The sequence below is a fragment of the Copidosoma floridanum genome, unplaced genomic scaffold, assembly GCF_036245765.1.
Source record: "Copidosoma floridanum isolate Cflo_tuat_1 unplaced genomic scaffold, Cflo_Japanese_pri ptg000029l, whole genome shotgun sequence".
Taxonomy (NCBI): domain Eukaryota; kingdom Metazoa; phylum Arthropoda; class Insecta; order Hymenoptera; family Encyrtidae; genus Copidosoma; species Copidosoma floridanum.
In genome coordinates this window covers 8866273-8890439 of record NW_028321906.1, presented here as the reverse complement: position 1 = coordinate 8890439, position 24167 = coordinate 8866273, and the positions used below count along the sequence as shown (strand labels likewise).

The following is a 24167-nucleotide window of genomic DNA, read 5'->3' as shown; positions in this document are numbered from 1 at the left end:
TATTGTCGAAACTATCGTCAGCTGCGTTATACACACACGCGTACAAAAGTATACGTATATTTACCGATACCCGATCCGATCCGATACTTTCAACGTATGTCAAATCAGTCAAGTCAAATGTCAACAAACTTGGAGTTTTGGTGTTTTCTCCTAACGTTTTGGAGTCATGCAACTAGTTCATTTGAAATTTCAAATACCCGTTGCTATCTTTGGTAGATGAAACACTCGTAACTGTCATATAAAGTTGAACGATTACCTTAATGTTTACCGAACTCAAAGAATCAAATAAATTACTATGAACTACGTTCGCCGTGAGTGTTTCTTTTTCGCTGAAAAACAATTAGTTAAAAAAAATAATTGAATGAGGTGAAAGTCATGCATTTTTATGTTAAAACAATGAAGATGTGTAATTTTTCAGAAACACCAACAGAAGAATGTCCACTAACTAAAGAAAAAAAGAGTTACTCTCTTAGCGATTGCTGTGGTTTTAGATCTATTATATGCTCATTTGTATTTCTCACAGCCATCATTACAGCAGCTCTATTTGTGCAATTGACATATGATGAAAATGCCTTCCAGGTATGTTTATTACATTACTTGAAATTTATCTCATCTGTAAAAAATTAACCAAAAAAACTGTTATTTTTTAAGGAAAAGTTAAATGCACATGGAGCAGTTGCAACAGACTACATAAATTGTTCCCAAATCGGTACTAGGATACTTCGAAAAGGTGGAAATGCAGTGGACGCCGCTGTGGCCTCCACTCTTTGTATGGCTGTTGTTGCACCACATAAGACTGGTCTTGGAGCGTGAGCGGCTTATATGATTTTAAAAGTGTTATCTTTTTTTTAATGGTTTATTTTTTTTTCAGAGGAGGCTATTTTATGATCTATAGTCATGGAGACGGACAAAAGAAAATAGTAATAGATTTCTTGAGCAACAGAGCATCAGGTTTCTTATGAAATATTCGTGCATTAAACTCTTGCATTTGCAAATAATGCCAATTGAAATTATTGAAATATATTTTTAGATGAGTTTGCAAAATCTAATATCAAGATACCAGCTCTAATGAGGGGCTTGAGGCATGCCCACACTTTGTATGGAAAATTGTCATGGCAAATTTTAGTTGAACCAGCTGCTAAATTAGCTAGAGAAGGATTCGAAGTATCCAGAGATTTAGCTTATGAAGCTACCAAAAATACTAATTTGGGAATTTTCGAACATGTTAATGCTGGACAAATTTTAATGCTGCCTGACCTTGCATTTATTTTAGAAGCGGTGTCTAAAAATGGAATACAAGGTTTATTAACTACTTATATTTTACTTTCAATGTGAATGCCTTGCATTATCATTTATCGTGAATTTCAGATTTGTACTTGAATGCGGCCATTGTGGAAAAAATGTTTCAAAATAAAACAAATTTGAATGACGCATTTTACACTGAATATGCCAACTATGCACCAAAAGTAGTTTTAGCTGAAATGTCAACATTATCTAATTATGGTATTTTTTATCCACCAAACGTTAATGCGCTCAAAATGATCCTTAATGATATGAATAAGTTAAATATATCCAAGGAAAACGCATCTTCCATTGAAGTAGAAATAAATGTTGCAGAAAGTATAATTAAACTCATACGACAATACAAAGATTATCGTAACATCGTTAACTACAGTAAGTATTTTAACTTAATTTTATTTTACCCAAACGTTACAAAAATTGTCTAATTTCTCAACGTTTCTTTAGCTAATACAAGAAGATATACAAGTGTATCTGCAGTAGATTGGCAAGATACATATGTATCAGTAATAACGTGAGTATTTTAATAACTGTTTATATCACAATAGAACAAAGATTTGTTTGCTAATATCTTTTTAACTTATAGTGGCCTAAGTGGACCAGTAGATTTATCTAACATGAATGCAGCAGGATTTGCGTTTGATAGCAATAATGATGACGACAAATCTTTGAAGTCGCTTACACCAATTTTTTTCTTTGATCAGAAAGTAATCTGTGGTTTACGCGGAGTCTTTGCTGCTGACGATTCAATTGTCGCTGCGCAAATATTGTATGATTTACTCTTACGTTCCATGAATGTTTCTACAGCAATTGAATACCCAAGGTAATTAATGTAAATGAATTTTTTTTTTTTTTTTTTCAATTTTGAGAACAGTGCGATCAGATCTAATGATAAAAACAGCCTTGTATTTACTAGTTACATCTTCTAGATATTACATGCTTTCTGATGGAATAGCTATGGAAAATGACGATAAGCAACTTGGTAACAAACTTTTGTATGACAGTTTAAAAGCCGTTGATGCTGTATCCAAAGCTGATGCAAATACCATCATGAAAAGTATAAATATTATAATTAAACGAAAAAACTTGATCAGCGCCCATTCAGACAGTAGAGGACATGGATTAGCATCAAGATTTTAATTCTTCTAGTGAAAAAAAGTGAATGCTAACAGTATTTTTTTACAAAGTTTTTATACTTGTTATTTATAAATAGTTTTAACTGAGAATTTGTACATTTTTTAAATATGATAAGTTTATAAAATTGGTGCTAATGTTTTACACTTATATTTAGTTTAGAAACTGTTAAAATTGTATAACATTCATAGGGATATTGATGTTTAGGCCCAATTAAAAAATTTGTTACTAAATTTTTACAGTTTATTCACAGTTTTAACTTAAATAATTCACAGATAACTTAGTATTTATAAAGAAAATATCACAAACTTTTTTTGTTTATCACGATTTCGTTATCAACGACTGTTTAGTCTGAGTACTGTGCATGCTAAGTTGTTTTATTCTAGCATAAGCAGCACTTGCTAGCAAAACAATAACATTACTCAACCACCATAATAATGGTTTGTCTTCATTGTACCAGTGAGTGGCAAGAACAGTCTGTACACAAGCTTTTGCTGTACCACTGATATTATGAGTTAAAGGAGAAGTAACTTTGATTTGTAACATTGACACATACCCTATTGCAAATCCACACACACCACCAATGATCATGGCAATCCAGAAATCAAGATCACCTAGTTTGTCGTAATTATACAAAACAGTCAATTCACCATTAATGAGTATTAAAGGAATGAACAATACAACACTATAAACATTGTTGTAGTAAGATAGCAGCCAAATTTCTTGGTCTACATATGGAAGCACCTTTTTAGTCTGGATTGAGTACAGCGAGAGTGTCAATGATCCAAGAACTCCAAAAAATGTTCCTACTAAAGAAAATGTTCCAGCAACATTTTCTTGATCGACACCCAACCAAAACCCAAAGATAATTATAAAGCAACACAAAATAATTTTACCACAAGTTTTTTCTCCTGAAAATAAAGTGAATGGTAAAGATGCAACAAATGCAAGAAAATTAAATTTCATTTATTAATACATACCTAAAATTATGTAAGTAAATACCACATTGAAAACGGTCGTGAGAGATCTTCCAATATAGTAAAATGCAACTCCAACATATTTTAAACATAAATTATTGGTTACGATCATTCCAGTAAATAGTATGGATAATGGTAATAGCTATCACATAAAAGAATAATTTATATAAAATGAAAAATTGTATGTAAAAAGTGATTCAATCAACACTCACCCTTTTAATAGTTTGGTGACAGAAGGGACTTCCATTTGGAAAATAAAAATACTGTGGAAATATATTTGAAAGCCCTTTTATAGAAAGACAAATGACAACACATGTAATGCATTGGCACCAAGTAACAAATAAAGGAGCATCAAGATGTAAGTTTTCACCAGATAATAGTGTTTTATTAACAAATACTGTCAATATAGAAATAAACCTTAAATTGTAAATTCCTTCAATTATTATATGATAAAAACTTATTAAGTAATTATGATTGTTTGTACTTACCAGTACAGTGTCACTACAAAAGCTATATAAAAATATTTAAACAAAATTTCTTTGTTTTGAATCATTGTACTTAGTAGTAATTTTTTTTGTCAACTCATAAAAACTATTTTAATAATCTAATTTTACGTTGATTATAAGGTTATAGCTGATGTGTAGACGTGGATCTTATCATCACTTAAATCCAAATGCTTTATCTATAGTTAAGTGAAACTATAGTGATAAAATGGGTAATTAATTTCCTAGAAAAACGTTAATAAGTCAAGTTAAGTTAAAGTAAATGATGCTGTATACATGGATGTGAACATGCAACATAGTTTGACATCGCCCGCGAATTGAGATGAGAACTTGAGAACACTTTTATCATCTTTTTTTTTCAGAAATAAGTACTTAACATCTTCCTTTATTTTTGGGAAAGGGTTTCACCCACGCGTACTTCATCGTTTATCTTTAAAAGTCTGACAACTGACATTCCCCTTGTTTGTATATATTACTTTTTTTTATTTTACAATTTTACGGTGTGTACAAGTAGGGGTGTATTCCGTCTATATCAGTCTGAAGTCTGAGCCAGTGCTCTCGCCTGCGGCAGAAAACCGAAGACGTGACCGTCACAGTACCGCCACCTGAACTGACGCCCTGCGGCCAGAGTTAATGCGCGCTAAGCGGCAAATTCAAATGTGCTAAAACCAACTAACTAAATCCCAAGCTTTTTAACCTAATAACTCAGTACCCAAAACCTCTTAAACCAAATAACCCTATACTTCAGATAAATACAACCAAACAATATTTTAAATACACGCTCAACTTATAACTGTATACATAAATCATACTCATCAGATTGCAAAATCTTTAAAATAAAGATCCCAACGACTTGCAACACATAAATATAATGAGAAAAAACTACTAAATAACCCAGGGAGCTTAATATCCAATTAATTTATTGATAAAAATATAACACATAACTACGGCGCGTATCCCTATATGACCCAAGGCACTTCATGGTAAGTTTATTACCTAATCAAATATAAATTAAAAGCCCAAGCGCCTATCACCAGATGACCCGGGGCGCTTACTGACCACTTTTTTAAAAATTTTACTGAGCTGCTATTACCAGATGACTGAGGGCACTGACTGGCAAGTTTATTAACAAATCAAATATAAATTAAAAGCCCAAGCGCCTATCACCAGATGACCCGGGGCGCTTGCTGGCCACTTTTTTTAAAATTTTACTGAGCGCCTATCACCAGATGACTCAGGGCGCTTACTAGCCAGTTTATTAACTAATTAAATATAAATTCACAGCCCAAGCGCCTATCACCAGATGACCCGGGGCGCTTACTGGCCACTTTTTTTTAAATTAAACTGAGCTGCTATTACCAGATGACTGAGGGCACTGACTGGCAAGTTTATTAACAAATCAAATATAAATTCACAGCCCAAGCGCCTATCACCAGATGACCCGGGGCGCTTACTGGCCACTTTTTTTAAAATTAAACTGAGCTGCTATTACCAGATGACTGAGGGCACTGACTGGCAAGTTTATTAACAAATCAAATATAAATTAAAAGCCCAAGCGCCTATCACCAGATGACCCGGGGCGCTTGCTGGCCACTTTTTTTAAAATTTTACTGAGCGCCTATCACCAGATGACTCAGGGCGCTTACTAGCCAGTTTATTAACTAATTAAATATAAATTCACAGCCCAAGCGCCTATCACCAGATGACCCGGGGCGCTTACTGGCCACTTTTTTTTAAATTAAACTGAGCTGCTATTACCAGATGACTGAGGGCACTGACTGGCAAGTTTATTAACAAATCAAATATAAATTCACAGCCCAAGCGCCTATCACCAGATGACCCGGGGCGCTTACTGGCCACTTTTTTTAAAATTAAACTGAGCTGCTATTACCAGATGACTGAGGGCACTGACTGGCAAGTTTATTAACAAATCAAATATAAATTAAAAGCCCAAGCGCCTATCACCAGATGACCCGGGGCGCTTACTGGCCACTTTTATAAAAATTAAACTGAGCGCCTATCCCCAGATGCCCTCAAATACTTGCTTTCCAGTTTTCAAACCGTCGGATTAATAATTATCGACACAAGTGCTTGTTAAGAAACGAAAAGAATCCAATTTTTGGCCCTGATGGTATTAATAAATGGCTTAGAAATTAACAACAAGCTGTATAACGTCCTTAGTTACCTGATATAAGTTCCGTTCTATTTTTTGTTAACTCAAAAATGCTCTCAATTGTTCTAAGTAACATCAGAGTATGCCTTTAAAATATTTTATAATTATTATTATTGCAGTAGTTGGCCGATTAGTACGTTAGGTTACTTATACATACAGCACTAGTTATTTGTTGGTTTTTTTTGTATCACAATTAAGAACCTATTAAGTGCCTTACTTTGCTACACATTGAATGCCGTAACTATTGTAGCATTTTTCATTTTATTAACCAGTGGATAGTAAGCGCCCTGGGTCATGTAGTGATAGACGCTTAGGATTTAAATTTATATTTGATTTGTTAATAAACTGGCCAGTAAGCGCCCTGAGTCATCTGGTGATAGGCGCTTGGGCTGTTAATTTATATTTAATTAGTTAATAAACTGGCTAGTAAGCGCCCTGAGTCATCTGGTAATAGCAGCTCAGTTTAATTTAAAAAAAAGTGGCCAGTAAGCGCCCCGGGTCATCTGGTGATAGGCGCTTGGGCTGTGAATTTATATTTAATTAGTTAATAAACTGGCTAGTAAGCGCCCTGAGTCATCTGGTGATAGGCGCTCAGTAAAATTTTAAAAAAAGTGGCCAGCAAGCGCCCCGGGTCATCTGGTGATAGGCGCTTGGGCTTTTAATTTATATTTGATTTGTTAATAAACTTGCCAGTCAGTGCCCTCAGTCATCTGGTAATAGCAGCTCAGTTTAATTTTAAAAAAAGTGGCCAGTAAGCGCCCCGGGTCATCTGGTGATAGGCGCTTGGGCTGTGAATTTATATTTGATTTGTTAATAAACTTGCCAGTCAGTGCCCTCAGTCATCTGGTAATAGCAGCTCAGTTTAATTTAAAAAAAAGTGGCCAGTAAGCGCCCCGGGTCATCTGGTGATAGGCGCTTGGGCTGTGAATTTATATTTAATTAGTTAATAAACTGGCTAGTAAGCGCCCTGAGTCATCTGGTGATAGGCGCTCAGTAAAATTTTAAAAAAAGTGGCCAGCAAGCGCCCCGGGTCATCTGGTGATAGGCGCTTGGGCTTTTAATTTATATTTGATTTGTTAATAAACTTGCCAGTCAGTGCCCTCAGTCATCTGGTAATAGCAGCTCAGTAAAATTTTTAAAAAAGTGGTCAGTAAGCGCCCCGGGTCATCTGGTGATAGGCGCTTGGGCTTTTAATTTATATTTGATTAGGTAATAAACTTACCATGAAGTGCCTTGGGTCATATAGGGATACGCGCCGTAGTTATGTGTTATATTTTTATCAATAAATTAATTGGATATTAAGCTCCCTGGGTTATTTAGTAGTTTTTTCTCATTATATTTATGTGTTGCAAGTCGTTTGGATCTTTATTTTAAAGATTTTGCAATCTGATGAGTATGATTTATGTATACAGTTATAAGTTGAGCGTGTATTTAAAATATTGTTTGGTTGTATTTATCTGAAGTATAGGGTTATTTGGTTTAAGAGGTTTTGGGTACTGAGTTATTAGGTTAAAAAGCTTGGGATTTAGTTAGTTGGTTTTAGCACATTTGAATTTGCCGCTTAGCGCGCATTAACTCTGGCCGCAGGGCGTCAGTTCAGGTGGCGGTACTGTGACGGTCACGTCTTCGGTTTTCTGCCGCAGGCGAGAGCACTGGTCTGAGCTGAGCCTGAAATATGTTCATATATATATTAACTTCATACATACATTTACTTTGGATTTTATCATTCTGGTAAAGAGAGTCTATAGTTTCATTATTGAAAACAAGGTGTTTGTTGTACGAAATGCAAGAAAAAAAAAAATTGATCTCTATCAATTTGAATTGAATCGCCCGCCGAAGCTTTAACTGGCATTCTCTAGGTCTAGACTGCAGGTTTCCCATGTACAATACGTAACTTTACAGCCTCTGATTTTATCATTCTGGTAAAGAGAGCACAGTGTAAGATGTACGTGAAGTTATGTATAATAATTAAAGTAATTACTACTAAGTAATGCCATTTGGTCGATTTTATTAAATCATATAAATGTCTCTATTTTTAGAGGTCGACTTTTGAGTAAAAAATAGATTGTAAACTTGCCGCAAACAGCACAAACTACGTCAACTTTCTATTATCTATCTATAAGATTCGTTGCGGCTGGTTTATAATTGATTAAATGGCTCTAATATAAGAAGTGATAATTATTTGGATCAGCGCCATCTAGCGGTCTTTATTTTTTGGCCAAAAGTGGCTCCCAAAATTCTCAATCAGAGCATTCAGGATTAGAGCCATTTAGTCAATTATAAACCAGCCGCAACTCATGATGAAGCTATAAAATGAAAAAATAACGATACATGTGTTTTTGGCGGCAAGTTAGCAATCTATTTTTTACCGAAAAATTGACCTACTATGTGTTTATACTTTTGAAGATAAATTTTCGAGCATAAGATAGATTGTTAGCTTGCCGCCAAAAACACATGTATCGTTATTTTTTTATTTTATAGCTTCATCATGAGTTGCGGCTGGTTTATAATTGACTAAATGGCTCTAATCCTGAATGCTCTGATTGAGAATTTTAGGAGCCACTTTTGGCCAAAAAATAAAGACCGCTAGATGGCGCTGATCCAAAATAATTATTACTACTTACAGTAAAGTCACTTTGTTAGTTATAAACCAGCCGCAACGAATCTTGTAGATAGATAATAAATAGTTAAAATTTTTTGTGCTACTTGCGGCAAGTTTACTATTTATCTTTTACCTTAAAATCGACCTCCAAATTCCAAAAGTATAGATATTCTACTTATATGGTTTAATAAAATTGACCATATTAGTAGTAGTGGTGATCACTCTTACACCGTGCTCTCTTTACCAGAATGTTAAATTAAGAGATCAGAGGTTATATTCCGAAAATGCTGTCAGCAGTTAATTAAGTTATAACTTTAACAATGGTAACGCCGCATGGTCGGGTCATACAGCGATACAGACATCCGAAAACGATGTTACAGGCTGTAGCGGCTGTACTTAAGTAAAATAGAAACCGTTTTTGCAACTATAGAGTCAGAGATGAGTAGAGACAGAGATGAGTAGATTCGTGCACTTGTATGTATAGTATGTACGTACGTGTGTTTTTGTGCACTCATACTTGTTCTTGCTTCTTGTGCGTTTTTATGCAGATGTCGTGACCGGGCTACCGTTCCGTATATATATATATATATAAGCTCAATGCTCATCCGTTAATTTTGTTATTTATGGATTTACAAACGTGTATCAGACATCAGTTTATTATATATATATATGTTAGGATCAGGAATTCAGGATTGATTAGTTATCCCCGATTCGGTTCCCCTTTACGTATGTCGTATTGTTGATTGTGAGTTAAGATGTAAACAGTGTGTATGTTTAATGAAAATTAAGCTCCATTGACTGTTAATGCGCACATTCGTCATGACGAAGGTAAGTATACGTAAATTTTTACGAAAACAATGTACCTTAATCTTTATAAATTTGGACTGTAAATAAAATACTGTGTTTGGAGTGTATAAAATATGAAATTAATCCAGCAGTTTAGGGGTAGTTAAAAACATACACGTGCATTAAGATGCATTTCAAATCAATATCACTATTTAAGTGAACACTTTATGTGGGGGATTAATATTTTTTATTATATATGTTGCTACCCAAAGTTTCAAAAGTCATTGCTTGATTAATTAAAAATTCAATTTGTTGTTCACACTAGATTGATTATAACAGCAGATTCCTAATGTCAGGCCCTGGGATAAATATAGTTAAATATTTGTTAGTTAGATTTTTCATCTTTTTACTTCATAAGAATATGCAGATTTTGTGTATTATATAAATATAAAAAAGTTATACTTTAATTTCAGTGGTGGGATGAGTTTCAGAAGAGCATATCCAATGGCGACAATACAAAAATCTTAAGTGCACTGAAAAAGGTGTCTGTGTCCAAGACTTACGACAGAAAGGGCAATGGACTGTTGCATTACATTTCAAAGTCAAAGACAGATAATGATGTGATAGCAGCTTACTTGATAGCTGCTGGTTGTGATGTTAATGTTAAAAATCATATGGGTGATCCGCCACTAGCAATGGCTATTGTGTGTAGGAATGTAAAAGTTGCAAAAAAACTTTTGGATGCTGGAGCTTTGCACATGCATACAGACTTTAAAAATGACTTTGGGCCACTCCACATTGCGACTTATACCAGGTGTTTGGATATGGTTAAGGTACTGCTGAAAGCTGGAGCAAGCGTGAAGTCTGTTGACCGCGATGGTTACACTCCGTTACATGTAGCCATTATAAGCTACTCCAGTAAGTTATACTTGATTTGGTATAGATGGACTATGTATTTAGTTTTATAAGTTAGCGATCCGTTGTGAACTTGAGAATTCAATTGATTTTCACAATGTAATTTTCTTGAATTATTCATATTTCATTATAGTTCTTTTTTCAATATAGAGGGTTATCGTCGTAACAATTTCAAGCTTGTAAAGGCACTGATCGAAGCAGGGTCAAATGTAAATGCCAAACCTAAAGAAGGATACACACCTTTTGTCTACGCGATAATCTGCGGCTTGAACGATGTGGTTGAGCAGATGCTTACAGCAGGTGCCGAAGTTAACGGCAAAGGTCAATTAGCCATGACACCATTGTTCCTCGCCGTCTTGAAAGACAATGTAGAATTGGCAAGACGACTGGTGGCTGCAGGTGCTCAAGTTAACGCTACAGATTTAAATGGTAGGACGTGTCTACATTACGCTGCAAGCTCCCTAAATGCCGAAATGGTGAAACTATTGTTAGACAACGGTGCCACTGTTAATGTCTTTGATAAGGAGGACATCAGTCCTTTGTTATGCTGCTCACACTCTTGCAATGTGAATTTATCAGATATCGAGATGAGGATCCCCAATGGTAGAGACTGTGACCAGATAATTGAGGATACATTTCCCGGCCAGGTACTTGCTTTACTATTGTTTTCTTTCTCAAGCACGTAAAATAATTACGTAACAACATTTTTTTACATTTAGACTGCTGTTAAAGTAGAGTGCATGAAGTTGCTGCTGGAACACGGTGCGGATCCGAACTACGTCAGCGAATCTTTTCCAACTCCCATCCTCTATACAGCCCTCATTCTCAGTCATAGTATAGTTGTAAATTTACTTTTAACTCATGGGGCAAACGTTAATTTCGATCACGACTACATTCGAGTGGCAACTCGCATCCGTAACTATTCTAATTCTCTGCACCAGCTGATGAGACACACGGCGATTTGCAACGCGCTCAACCAAAAAGACGGCCCAATCAAATTTGACGTGGAAAAGTTGACCTGTGAGCTGCAAAACGATTATCTGCGCTGCGGAAGCGAACTTGAGCTTATGAAGAATACGAACATCCACGGCTCGGTGTCTCTGTTTAAAATGCTCTCAGATAAAGATATCGGACCGTATGCACGAAATCGTAATGTCATTAAAGCTTTTGTGACCAAGTGCACTCGCAAGCGCTTTCCTATTTATGGTATTCCGCTCAGGGAGCGCTTTTCTAAAGAGATAGAGCTGCAGAATCTGAGAAAGACCGCTATGCATAAATTTAGTGGCATTCTTAAATGGGACGAAAATTCATGGATCGTTATACTTGACAATATTTTTCGCTTTCTCAACGAAAAAGATTTACAAGCCTTAATTTCGGTCTGATGTTTTTTTTTTTTTTTTTTTTTTTTTTTTTTTAATCAATATTTTGATGGATATATTTAGCTCGCCAATGATCCGATTGGTTTTGAATTATTATTTTTTTAATAAAAATAACGTTTTTGTAGAAAAGTAGTAGATACTATACAAAAATAGTATATTAGGTATTTCGGAAAGAAAAAAAAAATATTCAAACGATCTGAAATATTTCCTACTGTCTACCGTGATGCTTACATGGTTTTTCATCACTTCTTTACTAGGAAGTTACATTATCTTCTTATTCAGCGATACTACAGTCGATCAAGTACGACAAAAAAGTAAAGTTGAACATAAAATTGGTATCCCTTGGAATTAAGCAAGAATCGTATGTTCGAAAAACTCATTTGGCCTAGAGATATTGAACGTGGCCCATAGTGTTTGAATGAAAGGCGTTAATTGTTATTATGGTAATTAACAGCTGTGGAAAAGTTAACTCTAGCGTTTGTTACATTACCGATGGATATTGAATACTGTTATATTGTACTTTCAAAAAAAACGCTTACAATGGAGCTCAACGTTAGTATTCTCCCTCATACCCTTAATATATGTTAAGATCATTTTTTGGTTACTTACAGCAAAAATCATGTACGTCAGTAAAAACCACATACAAATTTTTATCTACTAAGCTCTTATTCTAAGATTTCTTCCATTTTCTTGACATATATTGTTTTTATGTTTTTTTACTGGCACTTTGTTTTTGAGAACCTATTTAAGATTTTTTTGTATTTTTATTAGCTATTTATTAATTTTCTTTTTTCATACTCCAGTTTCGTGGTCTTCTTTTCTTTTCGAGAATAAGCTGCAAAGCTTAAAAATAATTCCTAGTAAAGTAAAACGTCAAGTGATCTTAACTGTGATTTGAATCCTATTTATGCATAAGTAACTGTATATCTCAGTCTGTTTACTAGCAAAGGTGTTGTAGTAGGAATCGGATTGAAATTCGTTATAAGCAAAGTTTCTTTAATGAAATTGCTTTCTTTATACTTATAAATTTTTAGAGACTTGAACTTGAACACGGCATCTTGTGTTATATATTTCTCCAATGAATTTTTTACCATCAAGTTATCAAAAAATGAAGGAGACCAGGCAAGCCCATTAAGAAGGCCTCGGGTACCTAGATTCCTTCAATTACCTTAAATCACGTTACGGATAAAAATTAATTCTAATTGAAGATAGAATGTTTATCCTTAAGTTATAACAATAAGATCATTCATATAAAATACTTCATTAAAACATATTTAATTCATCATAATCATTGTAATTAGTAACAGCACCATATTTAAGAAAGTACAAATCTGTAAGTTCTTATTTTTTCATCTGTAAATATAACATCTCCATAGTGTACAGTATTTTCCTATAAATTTGTGGAAATTTCAATAAAAAGTTTAATTCTACATTTTTTGTAATTTCTTTGCCAAAATCCTTAAGCCAGGCAGAAATTTTTTTTTTTTTTCAAAACTTTTAGTTAAATGCAGTGCATTACTTGAATGGTTAATGCAGAAGATATGATGATTCAAATTTCTATTTTAAAATAACAAAATAAAATATACAAGGAGAACATTTTTATTCAATAAAAACTATAGCATTACAAATTCAAATTTGTAATGTGTTTTATTAATGGTTGTCGCAATCGGGTTAGCGACATATCGGTAATTACAAACACGGCCTTAAACATCAACTAACAGCCGTTTAGTTATTTCTTACGCCATCTTATTAACAATAGCCAAGTGAAGAGATTGAAGCTGGGTAGTCCATTTATCTAAAGCATTGTAGCGAGCAGCACATACAGACTTTTTGTCTAACTCTAAAACTTGATTTACCTGAAATCCAAATTTGTCATCCATTTATATCATCAAATGAAACGTCGTTTTTTTGTATAAGAAATGAGCATTTTTCAAAAGAATTTTAATTAACTATGGACTTTTTAGCAAGTATTATAATTCATAATATTTTATTGCTGAATTATTTACAATGAAGAAAGAAGAAAAATTTTAAATCAGAAAGTCGTACCTGATCAATGCGACCTCGAATGGTGTTATCCAAAATACAAGATGCCAATAAGCTTTCAACTTCCGATGCATCAATATTTAATTCTTTACTAATAAATGGTATATGAATCCTTGTATAAGGTTTTATTAACTTGATTAAAACCTGCAATTTAGGAAATGTCGTGATGTAAGTATACTATAACATTTTCTAAAAATCAAGCAATTTTTTACCTGTGTTCTGATATTTCGAAGCAAGTCTTCTATATGTTCTCTAATAAAAGGATCATCCATTATATTGTTTCTGTTTTGTTTTAAAATTAATTCAAATTGATTAATGTCATCGTTCTGATAACTGGAGACTAATTTTGTCATAGCCAAAATTTCTGGATCATTTTTATAAGGCTTGGCTTCTTGAGAATCAAATGGATTAATGCCTGACTTCATTAACCTGTGGCACAAATTAATTTTAGAAATTAAACGTTGCTCTAGCTATGTAATACTCATTTAGTATTCCCATATAATTTTGAAACATACATGTTGGCAAGAACTAGGTATTTCAAGCAAGTTGTGCGTCTAGGAGAACCTGATTCATCATAATTTTTAAATGCCTCAAAAAAGTCAGTATGTGCTCTTTCGAATTCACCCTCTCTTAAGTGCATTTTTCCACCACATTCTGTGAAAATTTTTTTGTAAATTAAATAAGAAACTATTGTTGTGACTAAATTAAAAAACTAATGAATCTTTTCAATAAATTACCTCTTATGACACCCATGATGAGAGGATGAGGGATTGCACTTTTGATGTGAAGACTTTGTTCATAAAGAGTTTTCAATTTTTTGTTGTTCTTTTGTGCAGTGTACATTTGAATTTCTAAAGCATAGATTTCTAGTAATTGAGTACCTTTTTTCAAATCATCTTCCCCATCATCAGTCTACAAAAAGTACAAAAAAATAACATTTTGTTAGCCATTAAATTTAAAACAAGAAATTCAAAAAAAGATCAAAAATTACCTGGCAGCTCTGATGAAGCTGTTTCAAAATTTTTGCTAATTTATTGAAATCTGACCGGTCAAAGTACAACTTTCCTAGCTTAGTATTTGTTTTGAACCATAGCCTATCGTTTTTTGCATCTTTCAATGCATCTAAGGTAGTTTCGTAAAAGTCTTGCAATAATTCCATCTGTGAACATAATAATAAATTTCAATTTTTGGTACTTATATTTTATAAAACAAGAGGCAGCATTAAAAACTTGCATTTTTTGACGTGCTAATGTAATCCAAAATAGAATTTATAGATTTTTCCGAATGATTTCTTGTCACAGCACTTTTGATGTAGGTAAGTAGTTGCTTATATCTTGTCATCATTTCTTTGTAGTTATTCTATAACAAAGAACAAAATGAGCTGAAGTAAAATTATACATTGATGCATAGTAATGCAGCTTACAAGCTTGAAGTTGATTTTAATCATCTGTTTGAGGGCTTTAAAGCCCCATTCTCCTTTGTCACCTCCTTCCAAATCCAAGACTTTTTGAAAACTTTGCAGTGCTGCCTTAGGATCATCTTCTTTAAGAGCCTTGCTGTTGTAGTACTGATTTTCTAAGTCAACGTCTGGCTCGGAGTTTGAGTCCTCCGAGTACTCCTAGGGCAATTGTTCATAGGTACTTAATAAGATAGGAACCCAAAATTCATCACCCCCACCAGCAACCTAACCTTAATACCGAGTTCAAGCAACTAAGAAAGTCAACTCACCAAGCCATAATCTTCTTCCTCCTCGCACATGAAATCATCGTCGCCGTCAGACATCTCACCTTTAACTCAACCAGCACCAGCTGGCTGTCAATTGATTCAAATGCTTAGTGCTTACCTTGGTTTTGGTTGGGACACACCCGCTAATTTCACAATAGTCTTAATATGTAAAATACTGAGCGAGAGTGGATGAAATTTTCTCTACCGAAACGGTTTTATTGCAGAGAATAAGATGAGGCTTGACAAAAAACAATAGAAAACGTACTAAGCGTGAACGCAAATCTTCCGGTTTCAATCAAATAAGTTGTTTTTTCTTCAAACGGCGGCCATCGTTGTCATTTATCTCATATTATCCGTCTTAGAACTTAGAACTGAAACTGAAGATCTGCATTCTGCAGTAGCAGTATACCTATACCTGCAATTCTGTCAGTGGCACAGTGGCTGTGGCAGGCGGCAGTGCGGCACGCGGTACTGCGGCAGAAGTTCGCCTAGTATATGTGTCAGGCCGCGGCCACATAATATATATGTTTGACGTCCGTGAAAATCCGTGCCTATAGTTCTTTGCATGCAACTTCAAATGAACTTACAAACAAATAAATACTTCTTATTCCGCAAACTCTGCCATCATGCCATCAGTACGGTATGAATGTAAAATGTAAAGACGCAATGGCACACAACGAAGAAAAAAATGTAGATCAGCGCCATCTAGTGAAATTTTTCTTCTTAGGTGATCTTAGGCTAAAAGAATCTTAGCCTTTTTCAAAGTCGGCCCCCAACTCGATAACACTATAGGTAGTTGACTTACTGACCTGACGGTAACGTAGAGCGCAAATTTAAATTACTTGCTGATGGTGACAACGATTGCGGAAAACACCCCAAGCGGCGTTACCACCACGACCTACGTAACTTTGCAGCCTCTGATATTTTATCATTCTGGTAAAGAGAGCACGGTGTAAGATGTACGTGAAGTTATGTGTAGTAATTAAAGAAATTACTACTAAGTAATGCCATATGGTCGATTTTATTAAATCATATAAATGTCTCTATTTTTAGAGGTCGACTTTTGAGTAAAAAATAGATTGTAAACTTGCCGCAAACAGCAAAAACCACGTCAACTTTTTATTATCTATCTGTAAGATTAGTTGCGGCTGGTTTGTGATTATCAAAAAGACTTTGCTGTAAATAGCAATAGTTATTTGGATCAGCGCCATCTAGCGGTCTTTATTTTTTGGCCAAAAGTGGCTCCTAAAATTCTCAATCAGAGCATTCAGGATTAGAGCCATTTAGTCAATTATAAACCAGCCGCAACTCATGATGAAGCTATAAAATGAAAAAATAACAATACATGTGTTTTAGGCGGCAAGTTAACAATCTATTTTCTACCAAAAATCGACCTCCTATGTGTTTGTACTTTTGAAGATAAATTTTCAAGCATAAGACAGATTGTAAACTTGCCGCCAAAAACACATGTATTGTTATTTTTTCATTTTATAGCTTCATCATGAGTTGCGGCTGGTTTATAATTGACTAAATGGCTCTAATCCTGAATGCTCTGATTGAGAATTTTAGGAGCCACTTTTGGCCAAAAAATAAAGACCGCTAGATGGCGCTGATCCAAAATAATTATTACTACTTACAGTAAAGTCACTTTGTTAGTTATAAACCAGCCGCAACAAATCTTGTAGATAGATAATAAATAGTTAAAATTTTTTGTGCTACTTGCGGCAAGTTTACAATATGTCTTTTACCTGTAAATGGACCCTGAAAAGTATAAATATTCCACTTATTTTATACGGCTCATTAAATCTACCATATTTACAAAATTAAAATACTTTAGACCTTTTATCATTAACTCGCAGAAGCACAGCCCTTTAACTTTCTAGTTTAAATAAACATCTAACTTACATAATATGTACATACCAAGATTTGTGTTACAGAAATCTTGAACAATGATTAAATAGATACGTAAAGTAATAAGTCCAAGAGAGACAACTAAAGAAAAAAAGTTTAAAAAAGAAGTTCAGTTACACAGGAAGAGTCTCCTAAAAATGGAGCATTGGATCTCACTTAATTTAAATTACTTTACAATTCATCTTTTACCTTAAAATCGACCTCCAAAACCATCAATATTCTACTTATCTTATATTATGGCTCTTAAAATCGACAATATTTACAAAATTACAATACTCTAGACCTTTAACCATTAACTAATGAAAGAACAGCCCTTCAACTTTAGATTTCCAATAAACAGTTAACTTATATAATATGTACATAACAAAATTTGTGTTACAGAAATCGTAAATCACGATCAAATATACACGTAAATTAATCAGTCGAAAAGAGACAACTGAAGAAAAAAGGTCTTAAAAAGAAGCAGCCACACGAAGAGTCTCCTAGGAATGGAGCATCGGATCTCACTAATTGAAAAATACATTTATTACAGAGATGTAAATTTTAAGTGTTATAAGTAAACAAAGAACCCAACCTTCTCTGATCAAGTGAGATCCAATGCTCCATTCTTGAATGAGACTTTTCGTGTGACTCTGCTTCTTTTTCAGGCCTTTTTTCTTTGGTTGTCTCTTTTAGACTGATTAATTTGTGCTTACATGAGTTAATGGTAAAAGGTCAAGAGTATTGTAATTTTGTAAATATTGTCGATTTTATGAGCCATGTAAGATATGTAAAATATTAATGTAGAAACTTGCCGCAAATAGCATTAGAAATGTCAAATATTTATCGTCTATTTATAAGATTATTTGCGGCTGGTTTATAATTATTAAAGTGACTTTGCTGTAAATAGCAATTAGCAATATAGTTATTTGGATCAGCGCCATCTAGCGGTCTTTATTTTTTGGCCAAAAGTGGCTCCTAAAATTCTCAATCAGAGCATTCAAGATTAGAGCCATTTCATCAATAATAAACCAGCCGCAACTCATGATGAAGCTATAAAATAAAAAAATAACGATACGTGTGTTTTTGGCGGCAAGTTAACAATCCGTCTTATGCTTAAAAATTTATCTTTAAAAGCACAAACACATAGGAGGTCGATTTTTTGGTAGAAAATAGATTGTTAACTTGCCGCCAAAAACACATGTATTGTTATTTTTTCATTTTATAGCTTCATCATGAGTTGCGGCTGGTTTGTAATTGACTAAATTGCTCTAATCCTGAATGCTCTGATTGAGAATTTTAGGAGCCACTTTTGGCCAAAAAATTAAGACCGCTAGATGGCGCTGATATGTTGTATACTATTCAACATTTTTGCAGATTGAGTACTAACACAATCAATCATTTGAATATCTGGTGTTATTGTTTTGATGTGGCTGTACGTATTTGTTATTAAAAATATTAAGATTGTTTTTTGTACTTGACAACGTGATAGGTGATCAAACTTGTGGTGTGTGTCGTGATTGAAAATTATTTAAGAGTATTTTAGTACTCATTTAGTATTCTACTATCTAATTACTAATTTTTGTTAGAGACAATATGCCACCAAAAGCTAAAAAAGTAAGTGAATCGTAATAAAATTCGTTACAAGTATTTTTCCGTCTTATTTGACTTTGTTAATTAGAAAAGTTTTAAATTATTCTTTCAGAATACCTTAATATTGTTAACCAATATTGGCTCTACCAGTCGTGAACAGAATTCACTTGAAGAAGAACCATTTATAGATAAAGCCAAATATGCTATGAAAATTTTAGTGGAAAAAAAGGTAAATAGTCTGAGTAAGAAAGAATTTGTTGTAATAACGTTATGTGTACTCGATTTTCAAAATTTTTGTGTTGCAGATATTTTTGCAACCAAAAGATGAAATTGGAGTCATAACGATGGGAGACGAAACAGATAATCCTAATGAAGTAGATTATGTTAAATTATATTGTGATCATTTATTAGTACCGCATTGGGACATAATAAAATATATTAATGGATTGGAAGCTACAGACAATCCTTGTAATTGGATAGAAGGACTCCATGTAGCAGTTAGTTTCATTGATAAAGAAGTATTGTGAGTATTTTGACTAATCAGTGGCATGATCTTTGTTGCTTTTTATAATTGAACAATTTTTACAGGGATCCCAACTGTATAGTTTTTTTAGTAATATTCCATAATTTTAAAGAAGATGCCGATTGTATCGAAGAATATGATTCTGAAGTTATAGCTAATCAATTAAAAACCTACAGTAACTTACATCTTCTGTTTGTGTAAGATATCTGGTAATATTTATTTAAAAAATAATAAAATATTAATAAAACAATTTATCAATTTCTTTTTACAGTGGTGAAAAGTCTTTTGATGATTTGTCTGTAAGTCCTAATCCTAGCGAAGAATTCGTCCTAGCTATTCTAAACCAAGTAAGTTTTTTTTAATAAAAAAATATATATGCTTATGTATATATACACACATATTTACCACTTCTTTCAAGACCTCAGCTCAGTATGAGCAGTTGAATTCATTTGTTGAAAGCCGAAGATTTTATGTTGCTCCACCTACAAACCCACTGGCTTGGAAATTTGATTTAGAATGGGCTGGTTTTGTCATACCATGTGTAGAATATTTAAAGGTTCAATAGCACCTTGTAGTTAATTAAAATTCTCAAGGTTTTTTTGTAAAACATTTAAAAAATTTGGAAATTCAAAAATATATTTCAGACCATTGAAAGCACCAGCACTAGTACTCCTTGGAAATTATCTGGTGGTGATTCTGAAGATTTGTTAGAAAACTCTGCTAATCTCGACAGGTTAATTACTGGAAAAATAACTAATAAAACAACAGTAATGAAACAAATTGTAGCACTTGATCATCATAGAAATCAAGTTCTAAATGATAACATTATAAGCGGTTATCAGTTTGGAGGAAAATACATTCCTTTTTCTGGTACACTATGATTAAAAATATAAAATTTATGTTAAAAAACTCATTTTTTGGTTTTCAAAGTTATTTAATTTATTGTAGAGGAGGATGAAAGTGCCAGTAAGTTTGAAGGCACTGAAAAAGGAATGATGATATATGGCTTTGTGCCTCAGGATGAAGTAAATGTTGAATTCTGGGCTGGAGAAGGGTCCCGAATAGTGGTTCCTGCATCAGAAGTGAGTAACCAAGAGACTTTTTTAGGGATATCTTGTAATAAAATATTTTTAACCAACTGGTTTAATTGTGTAGGAAGAGTGTTTAGCGTTCTACAGTCTTGTACGAGCTATGGTTGAAAAAAAGTATGCAGCCATAGTTAGAAAAGTTTATGCTAATAATAATCTCCCCAAAATTGGTGTTTTTTTCCCGAAAATTGACGACGATGATATATACGTGAGCTTCCAACTTTTAATCACTAAGTATTTATATAGTAATAGCAAGTACTTAACTCAATTTTTGTAGTGTTTGATACACATAGAGTTACCTTTTGCTGAAGATGTTCGGTATTTTGACAAAGTACCGATTACGTCAATTGAAGACCATGTCAGTACAGGAAAATTAGAAGCACTAGACGAATTCATCGATTCAATGACAATCGGTGATAATGAAGACGCGTGAGTAACTAAATCCAAACAATAAAGTAATCTCTCTAAAATGGTTTTTAAAAATCATTGAATTTTTTTCATTTCACTCAGTGAGTTGGATTTCTTTAATCCAGGGATGTTTCCAAACGTACCAAATCAATATTATTATAATGCGGTTGCTGATCGCGCGCTTAATCCGACTGGAGCTTTACTACCAGTCAACGACTACTTAAAAAGGTATCTAGAAATACCAGAATTTTTAAAAAACAGAGTGAAACCGTGTATCGAAAAATTGGATGAAGCTTTTGAAGAATGTAAAAGCATTCTTGAAGTAGGAATAGAAAAGCCTAGCGTCACAAAAAAAATAGAAGCTGAAGAGGAGGCTGTGCAAAAAGAAGTTGCAGATAAGCCAATTATTAGTGCTGTTCCCATGGATACAAATGGTACAGATAAAAGATTATTTGCTGGAAATGATAGCAATGCCGTTAATTTAGTATCGGAAACGGTGAGTGTCGTTCATTTTCTAGAACGAAAAAATTTTTGAAGTATTATAATTTTAACTGTGCTTTTCTCATTTTAGTTTGAAGATTTTTGACTTTTACAAAATACATCAACAAGAGGCTGGTTCCACTTGTTCATGCTACAGAAGTTTTATGTACCGATATGTCGATTAATATATAAGTATATATTAATTTATATTAATTTTTTTCTTAATTATTATTATTATCTGTTTTACAGTTTTGCGTATGTACAGTTAATACGCCAATTTTTACTATACCTTCATACCATTGGACTAGTTACTGTATATTTATTTCTATATTTTTTACAACTTTGTCACCAGAAAAAAGTTATTGTATAAGACAATGTAAAGGCGTTTTTAATTCTGAACGACAAAATTGAACACCTTGGATCTAACATTAGTATAAACACTACGATCGATCGAAAATACGATTTCCAAATCACGAAGAAAAAAGAAGAAAAAAAAAAAAAAAAAAAAAAAACTGTTTCAACGAGAATAAAAGCTATTTTTCCATATTTTAACAGAATAAGAGTGACTCTTATTTTATAAACGACCTTCCCGATCATCGATCCCGACGATTCGGTACAAGAGTCATCATTTGCGCGTATTGTGTTCACGTGCCAGAGCCTCGCGAGCGCGTTCTCTTTTTCCCCCCTCCAGGTGCAGCCACGCAGCGCAAGTAGCAGTCGGCGCGTCGCCTTCCGGGGAAGCCTTTCTTTCGGTTAAACTAGCATCGGCATCATCATCAAGTAGGCAGATATAGATATAGGTGTACTCGACAAGGAAGGGGAGGCTCTCTCGCGGTCGCTCGGTCAGTCGGTCGAGCCGGCGGCGTTCCCCATTTACGAGCCTCCAACGTGCGTATACCCAAGTATATGCTGTATGTACATGCAGGCTTAGTCTTACATTACACTTGCTCAGATGTTACGTTGGTGTAATACTTATACGTTCACCGCCCAATACATTGTCCGCGATGGTGAATGTATACGCCGAGCGACGTATATACCTACGATATATATAAAGGCGACCTTATAAGGTCGTTATGGGTAATCGATGAGGTATGCACTCGATTATTCGGTACTCGCACGCACACGTGGTACAAATAATTAACGGGACATTAATTCGAGGGGGTATTGTTATTACGGAGTTGTTGCTTAATACGCGTATGATGCGTGTATTCGGTATGGGGGTATTGAAAAGGAAATGGGCCCTTTTCATGGGGTTATTGGGTCGTTTTGCGGACACACAGTGTGGATGGTGTAATCTTTTTTTCTTCTTTATTTTGTTTTTCAGAAATTACCACGCCCATAGGCTTGATGTACCGATGCAAGGTCAACAATTTGATACCATATATATTTATACATATAATACTCGTTAAGTAGGTATACTGTTACATACCACTTATTACCATATTCGCACGACTTCTCATTGAAATTCGGATTCGCGTGACACATTTGTCTCGCATTATCGGCGAACGTTTATTTTGCGCGCTCGACGAAAACAACCAAAAGCGAGGGCATAAAATTACTTTTTATTAGCATCGCCAGACTCGGGCGTACTGGTGTTGGCATTTTTTGTCACTTAACGGGAGATGAGAGTATAATGCGCGGAAATCATTATCGTAACGCAAACTGAAAAAGAAGCCTTATGTATGTATATCTACTCTTCGTCACCTGTATGGATGAAAAAAAAAGGATCCGGCGAAAAATATTATCGCTCGAGCGACGCGATTAATTATTCATCGGTAATCTTGCATAAGTAGAAACGGTCGCGGCCACCTCGCACACGATTATACTTTTACGCGCACAAAGTGGGACGTCGACCTGTTAAAAAAACACGCGGGTTGCAGCGAATACAAAAAGAAAAAAAAAAAAAAAAATGCGGCACGCGTTGCGTCGACTAAGTCGAACGCGCGCTTGGAAGTGATTTTCCGACGACTGCACGCTTCATTGTATAGGGCGTACAGAGCTCCGAAACGTGAACACAAGAGAAAAAACGAGTTATTAATATTTTATATTGCCTTTCGTCTATCGCCTCGGGTTGGCTTTAAACGTGAAAGAGAGAGAGAGAGAGAGAGAGAGAGAGGGGAGGAAAAAAACGGTAAATTTTCAGAGATGGGAGAAATGGCCCACTCGTGTACACGTGTGTGCGAGCGATTCTCTCGTTCTCAATCGTCGAGGTCCTTGGCCCCGTATACGGGCTCAGGTATTGGGCTCTTCCTCTTCTCGAGAAAGTAAACTCAAAAACTTGGAGCTCAACACCACATGTGTACACGTATGTATGCACCAAGGGAGAGAAGGAGGAGAGTAGGACTCCTCGGAGCAAATGGGCACGAGAGTGTGAGTGACTGTGAGAACGGGAGAAGGTACCTACCCGTAGCTCTTTGTTTTCTCGGCTTATCGTTGCCCGTTAATTCAATTTATATTCAGTTTTCACGTATACCACGCGCTGTACTTACCCGTGTTTATGCATATATAATTCACGCAGGCAATGATCTAATCAGATTTTTGTTTATTGTTGCCTTGGACGGGTGCCTTTTTTTAGATGCTGCGATATGCACTTGATTGATTGTTATGGTCGCTCATACTTTTTTTTTTTTTTTTTTGTTCGCCCCTTCA

General features: G+C 34.5%; 5 protein-coding genes across 6 annotated transcripts; 3 read left to right on the top strand and 2 right to left on the bottom strand.

Annotated features, from left to right (window-relative positions):
- Positions 1–109: 109 nt before the first annotated feature.
- Positions 110–2636, top strand: LOC106644675 (scoloptoxin SSD14). Its single transcript, XM_089595839.1, has 9 exons — positions 110–311; positions 419–579; positions 652–809; positions 872–951; positions 1031–1300; positions 1369–1674; positions 1747–1813; positions 1886–2122; positions 2229–2636. The coding sequence occupies exons 1-9, from the start codon at positions 296–298 to the stop codon at positions 2437–2439; spliced, it is 1506 nt and encodes a 501-aa protein (XP_089451965.1). The 5' UTR covers positions 110–295; the 3' UTR covers positions 2440–2636.
- On the bottom strand, positions 2509–4293 carry nac (GDP-fucose transporter nac). The gene is made up of 4 exons (XM_014360352.2): positions 3899–4293; positions 3623–3827; positions 3414–3552; positions 2509–3344 (listed from the first exon to the last, which is right to left on the bottom strand). Exons 1-4 carry the CDS (start codon positions 3961–3963, stop codon positions 2755–2757), a joined length of 999 nt encoding a protein of 332 aa, XP_014215838.2. The 5' UTR covers positions 3964–4293; the 3' UTR covers positions 2509–2754.
- A 5059-nt stretch (positions 4294–9352) lies between these two features.
- LOC106644674 (uncharacterized) lies at positions 9353–11771 on the top strand. Its single transcript, XM_014360301.2, has 4 exons — positions 9353–9516; positions 9948–10392; positions 10540–11036; positions 11109–11771. Exons 1-4 carry the CDS (start codon positions 9493–9495, stop codon positions 11769–11771), a joined length of 1629 nt encoding a protein of 542 aa, XP_014215787.2. The 5' UTR covers positions 9353–9492.
- A 1580-nt stretch (positions 11772–13351) lies between these two features.
- On the bottom strand, positions 13352–16152 carry alien (COP9 signalosome complex subunit 2 alien). 2 transcript variants are annotated; one of them, XM_089595835.1, is made up of 9 exons: positions 15540–16152; positions 15235–15426; positions 15045–15170; positions 14803–14970; positions 14549–14723; positions 14327–14465; positions 14024–14240; positions 13815–13955; positions 13352–13624 (listed from the first exon to the last, which is right to left on the bottom strand). In XM_089595835.1, the coding sequence occupies exons 1-9, from the start codon at positions 15591–15593 to the stop codon at positions 13505–13507; spliced, it is 1332 nt and encodes a 443-aa protein (XP_089451961.1). In that variant the 5' UTR covers positions 15594–16152; the 3' UTR covers positions 13352–13504. The 2 variants fall into 2 exon arrangements, with proteins under 2 accessions (XP_089451961.1, XP_014215797.1); XM_014360311.2 differs by having other exon boundaries at positions 15235–15429; positions 15540–16150.
- A 2687-nt stretch (positions 16153–18839) lies between these two features.
- Positions 18840–21986, top strand: LOC106644673 (DNA repair protein Ku80). The gene is made up of 12 exons (XM_023390909.2): positions 18840–19043; positions 19132–19248; positions 19325–19542; positions 19608–19739; positions 19814–19889; positions 19961–20098; positions 20187–20412; positions 20491–20624; positions 20698–20838; positions 20908–21059; positions 21141–21534; positions 21610–21986. Exons 1-12 carry the CDS (start codon positions 19023–19025, stop codon positions 21622–21624), a joined length of 1764 nt encoding a protein of 587 aa, XP_023246677.2. The 5' UTR covers positions 18840–19022; the 3' UTR covers positions 21625–21986.
- Positions 21987–24167: the final 2181 nt, after the last annotated feature.

Bases quoted from the DNA above. Each gene is read 5' to 3' on its own strand.
- nac (XM_014360352.2), bottom strand. From the start codon at position 3,963: ATGATTCAAAACAAAGAAATTTTGTTTAAATATTTTTATATAGCTTTT. The intron at 3,828-3,898 runs GTAAGTACAAAC...TTACAATTTAAG, and splicing joins TTTGTAGTGACACTGTACTG to GTTTATTTCTATATTGACAG. The intron at 3,345-3,413 runs GTATGTATTAAT...CTTTATTTTCAG, and splicing joins ATTTACTTACATAATTTTAG to GAGAAAAAACTTGTGGTAAA.
- alien (XM_014360311.2), bottom strand. From the start codon at position 15,593: ATGTCTGACGGCGACGATGATTTCATGTGCGAGGAGGAAGAAGATTAT. The intron at 15,430-15,539 runs GTGAGTTGACTT...CAATTGCCCTAG, and splicing joins AGGAAGAAGATTATGGCTTG to GAGTACTCGGAGGACTCAAA. The intron at 15,171-15,234 runs GTAAGCTGCATT...TCTTTGTTATAG, and splicing joins TTAAAATCAACTTCAAGCTT to AATAACTACAAAGAAATGAT.
- LOC106644675 (XM_089595839.1), top strand. The intron at 1,675-1,746 runs GTAAGTATTTTA...ACGTTTCTTTAG, and splicing joins TCGTAACATCGTTAACTACA to CTAATACAAGAAGATATACA. The intron at 1,814-1,885 runs GTGAGTATTTTA...TTTAACTTATAG, and splicing joins ACATATGTATCAGTAATAAC to TGGCCTAAGTGGACCAGTAG.
- LOC106644673 (XM_023390909.2), top strand. From the start codon at position 19,023: ATGCCACCAAAAGCTAAAAAA. The intron at 19,249-19,324 runs GTAAATAGTCTG...TTTGTGTTGCAG, and splicing joins AAATTTTAGTGGAAAAAAAG to ATATTTTTGCAACCAAAAGA. The intron at 20,099-20,186 runs GTTCAATAGCAC...AATATATTTCAG, and splicing joins CATGTGTAGAATATTTAAAG to ACCATTGAAAGCACCAGCAC.
- LOC106644674 (XM_014360301.2), top strand. From the start codon at position 9,493: ATGCGCACATTCGTCATGACGAAG. The intron at 10,393-10,539 runs GTAAGTTATACT...TTTTCAATATAG, and splicing joins AGCCATTATAAGCTACTCCA to AGGGTTATCGTCGTAACAAT. The intron at 11,037-11,108 runs GTACTTGCTTTA...TTTTACATTTAG, and splicing joins AGGATACATTTCCCGGCCAG to ACTGCTGTTAAAGTAGAGTG.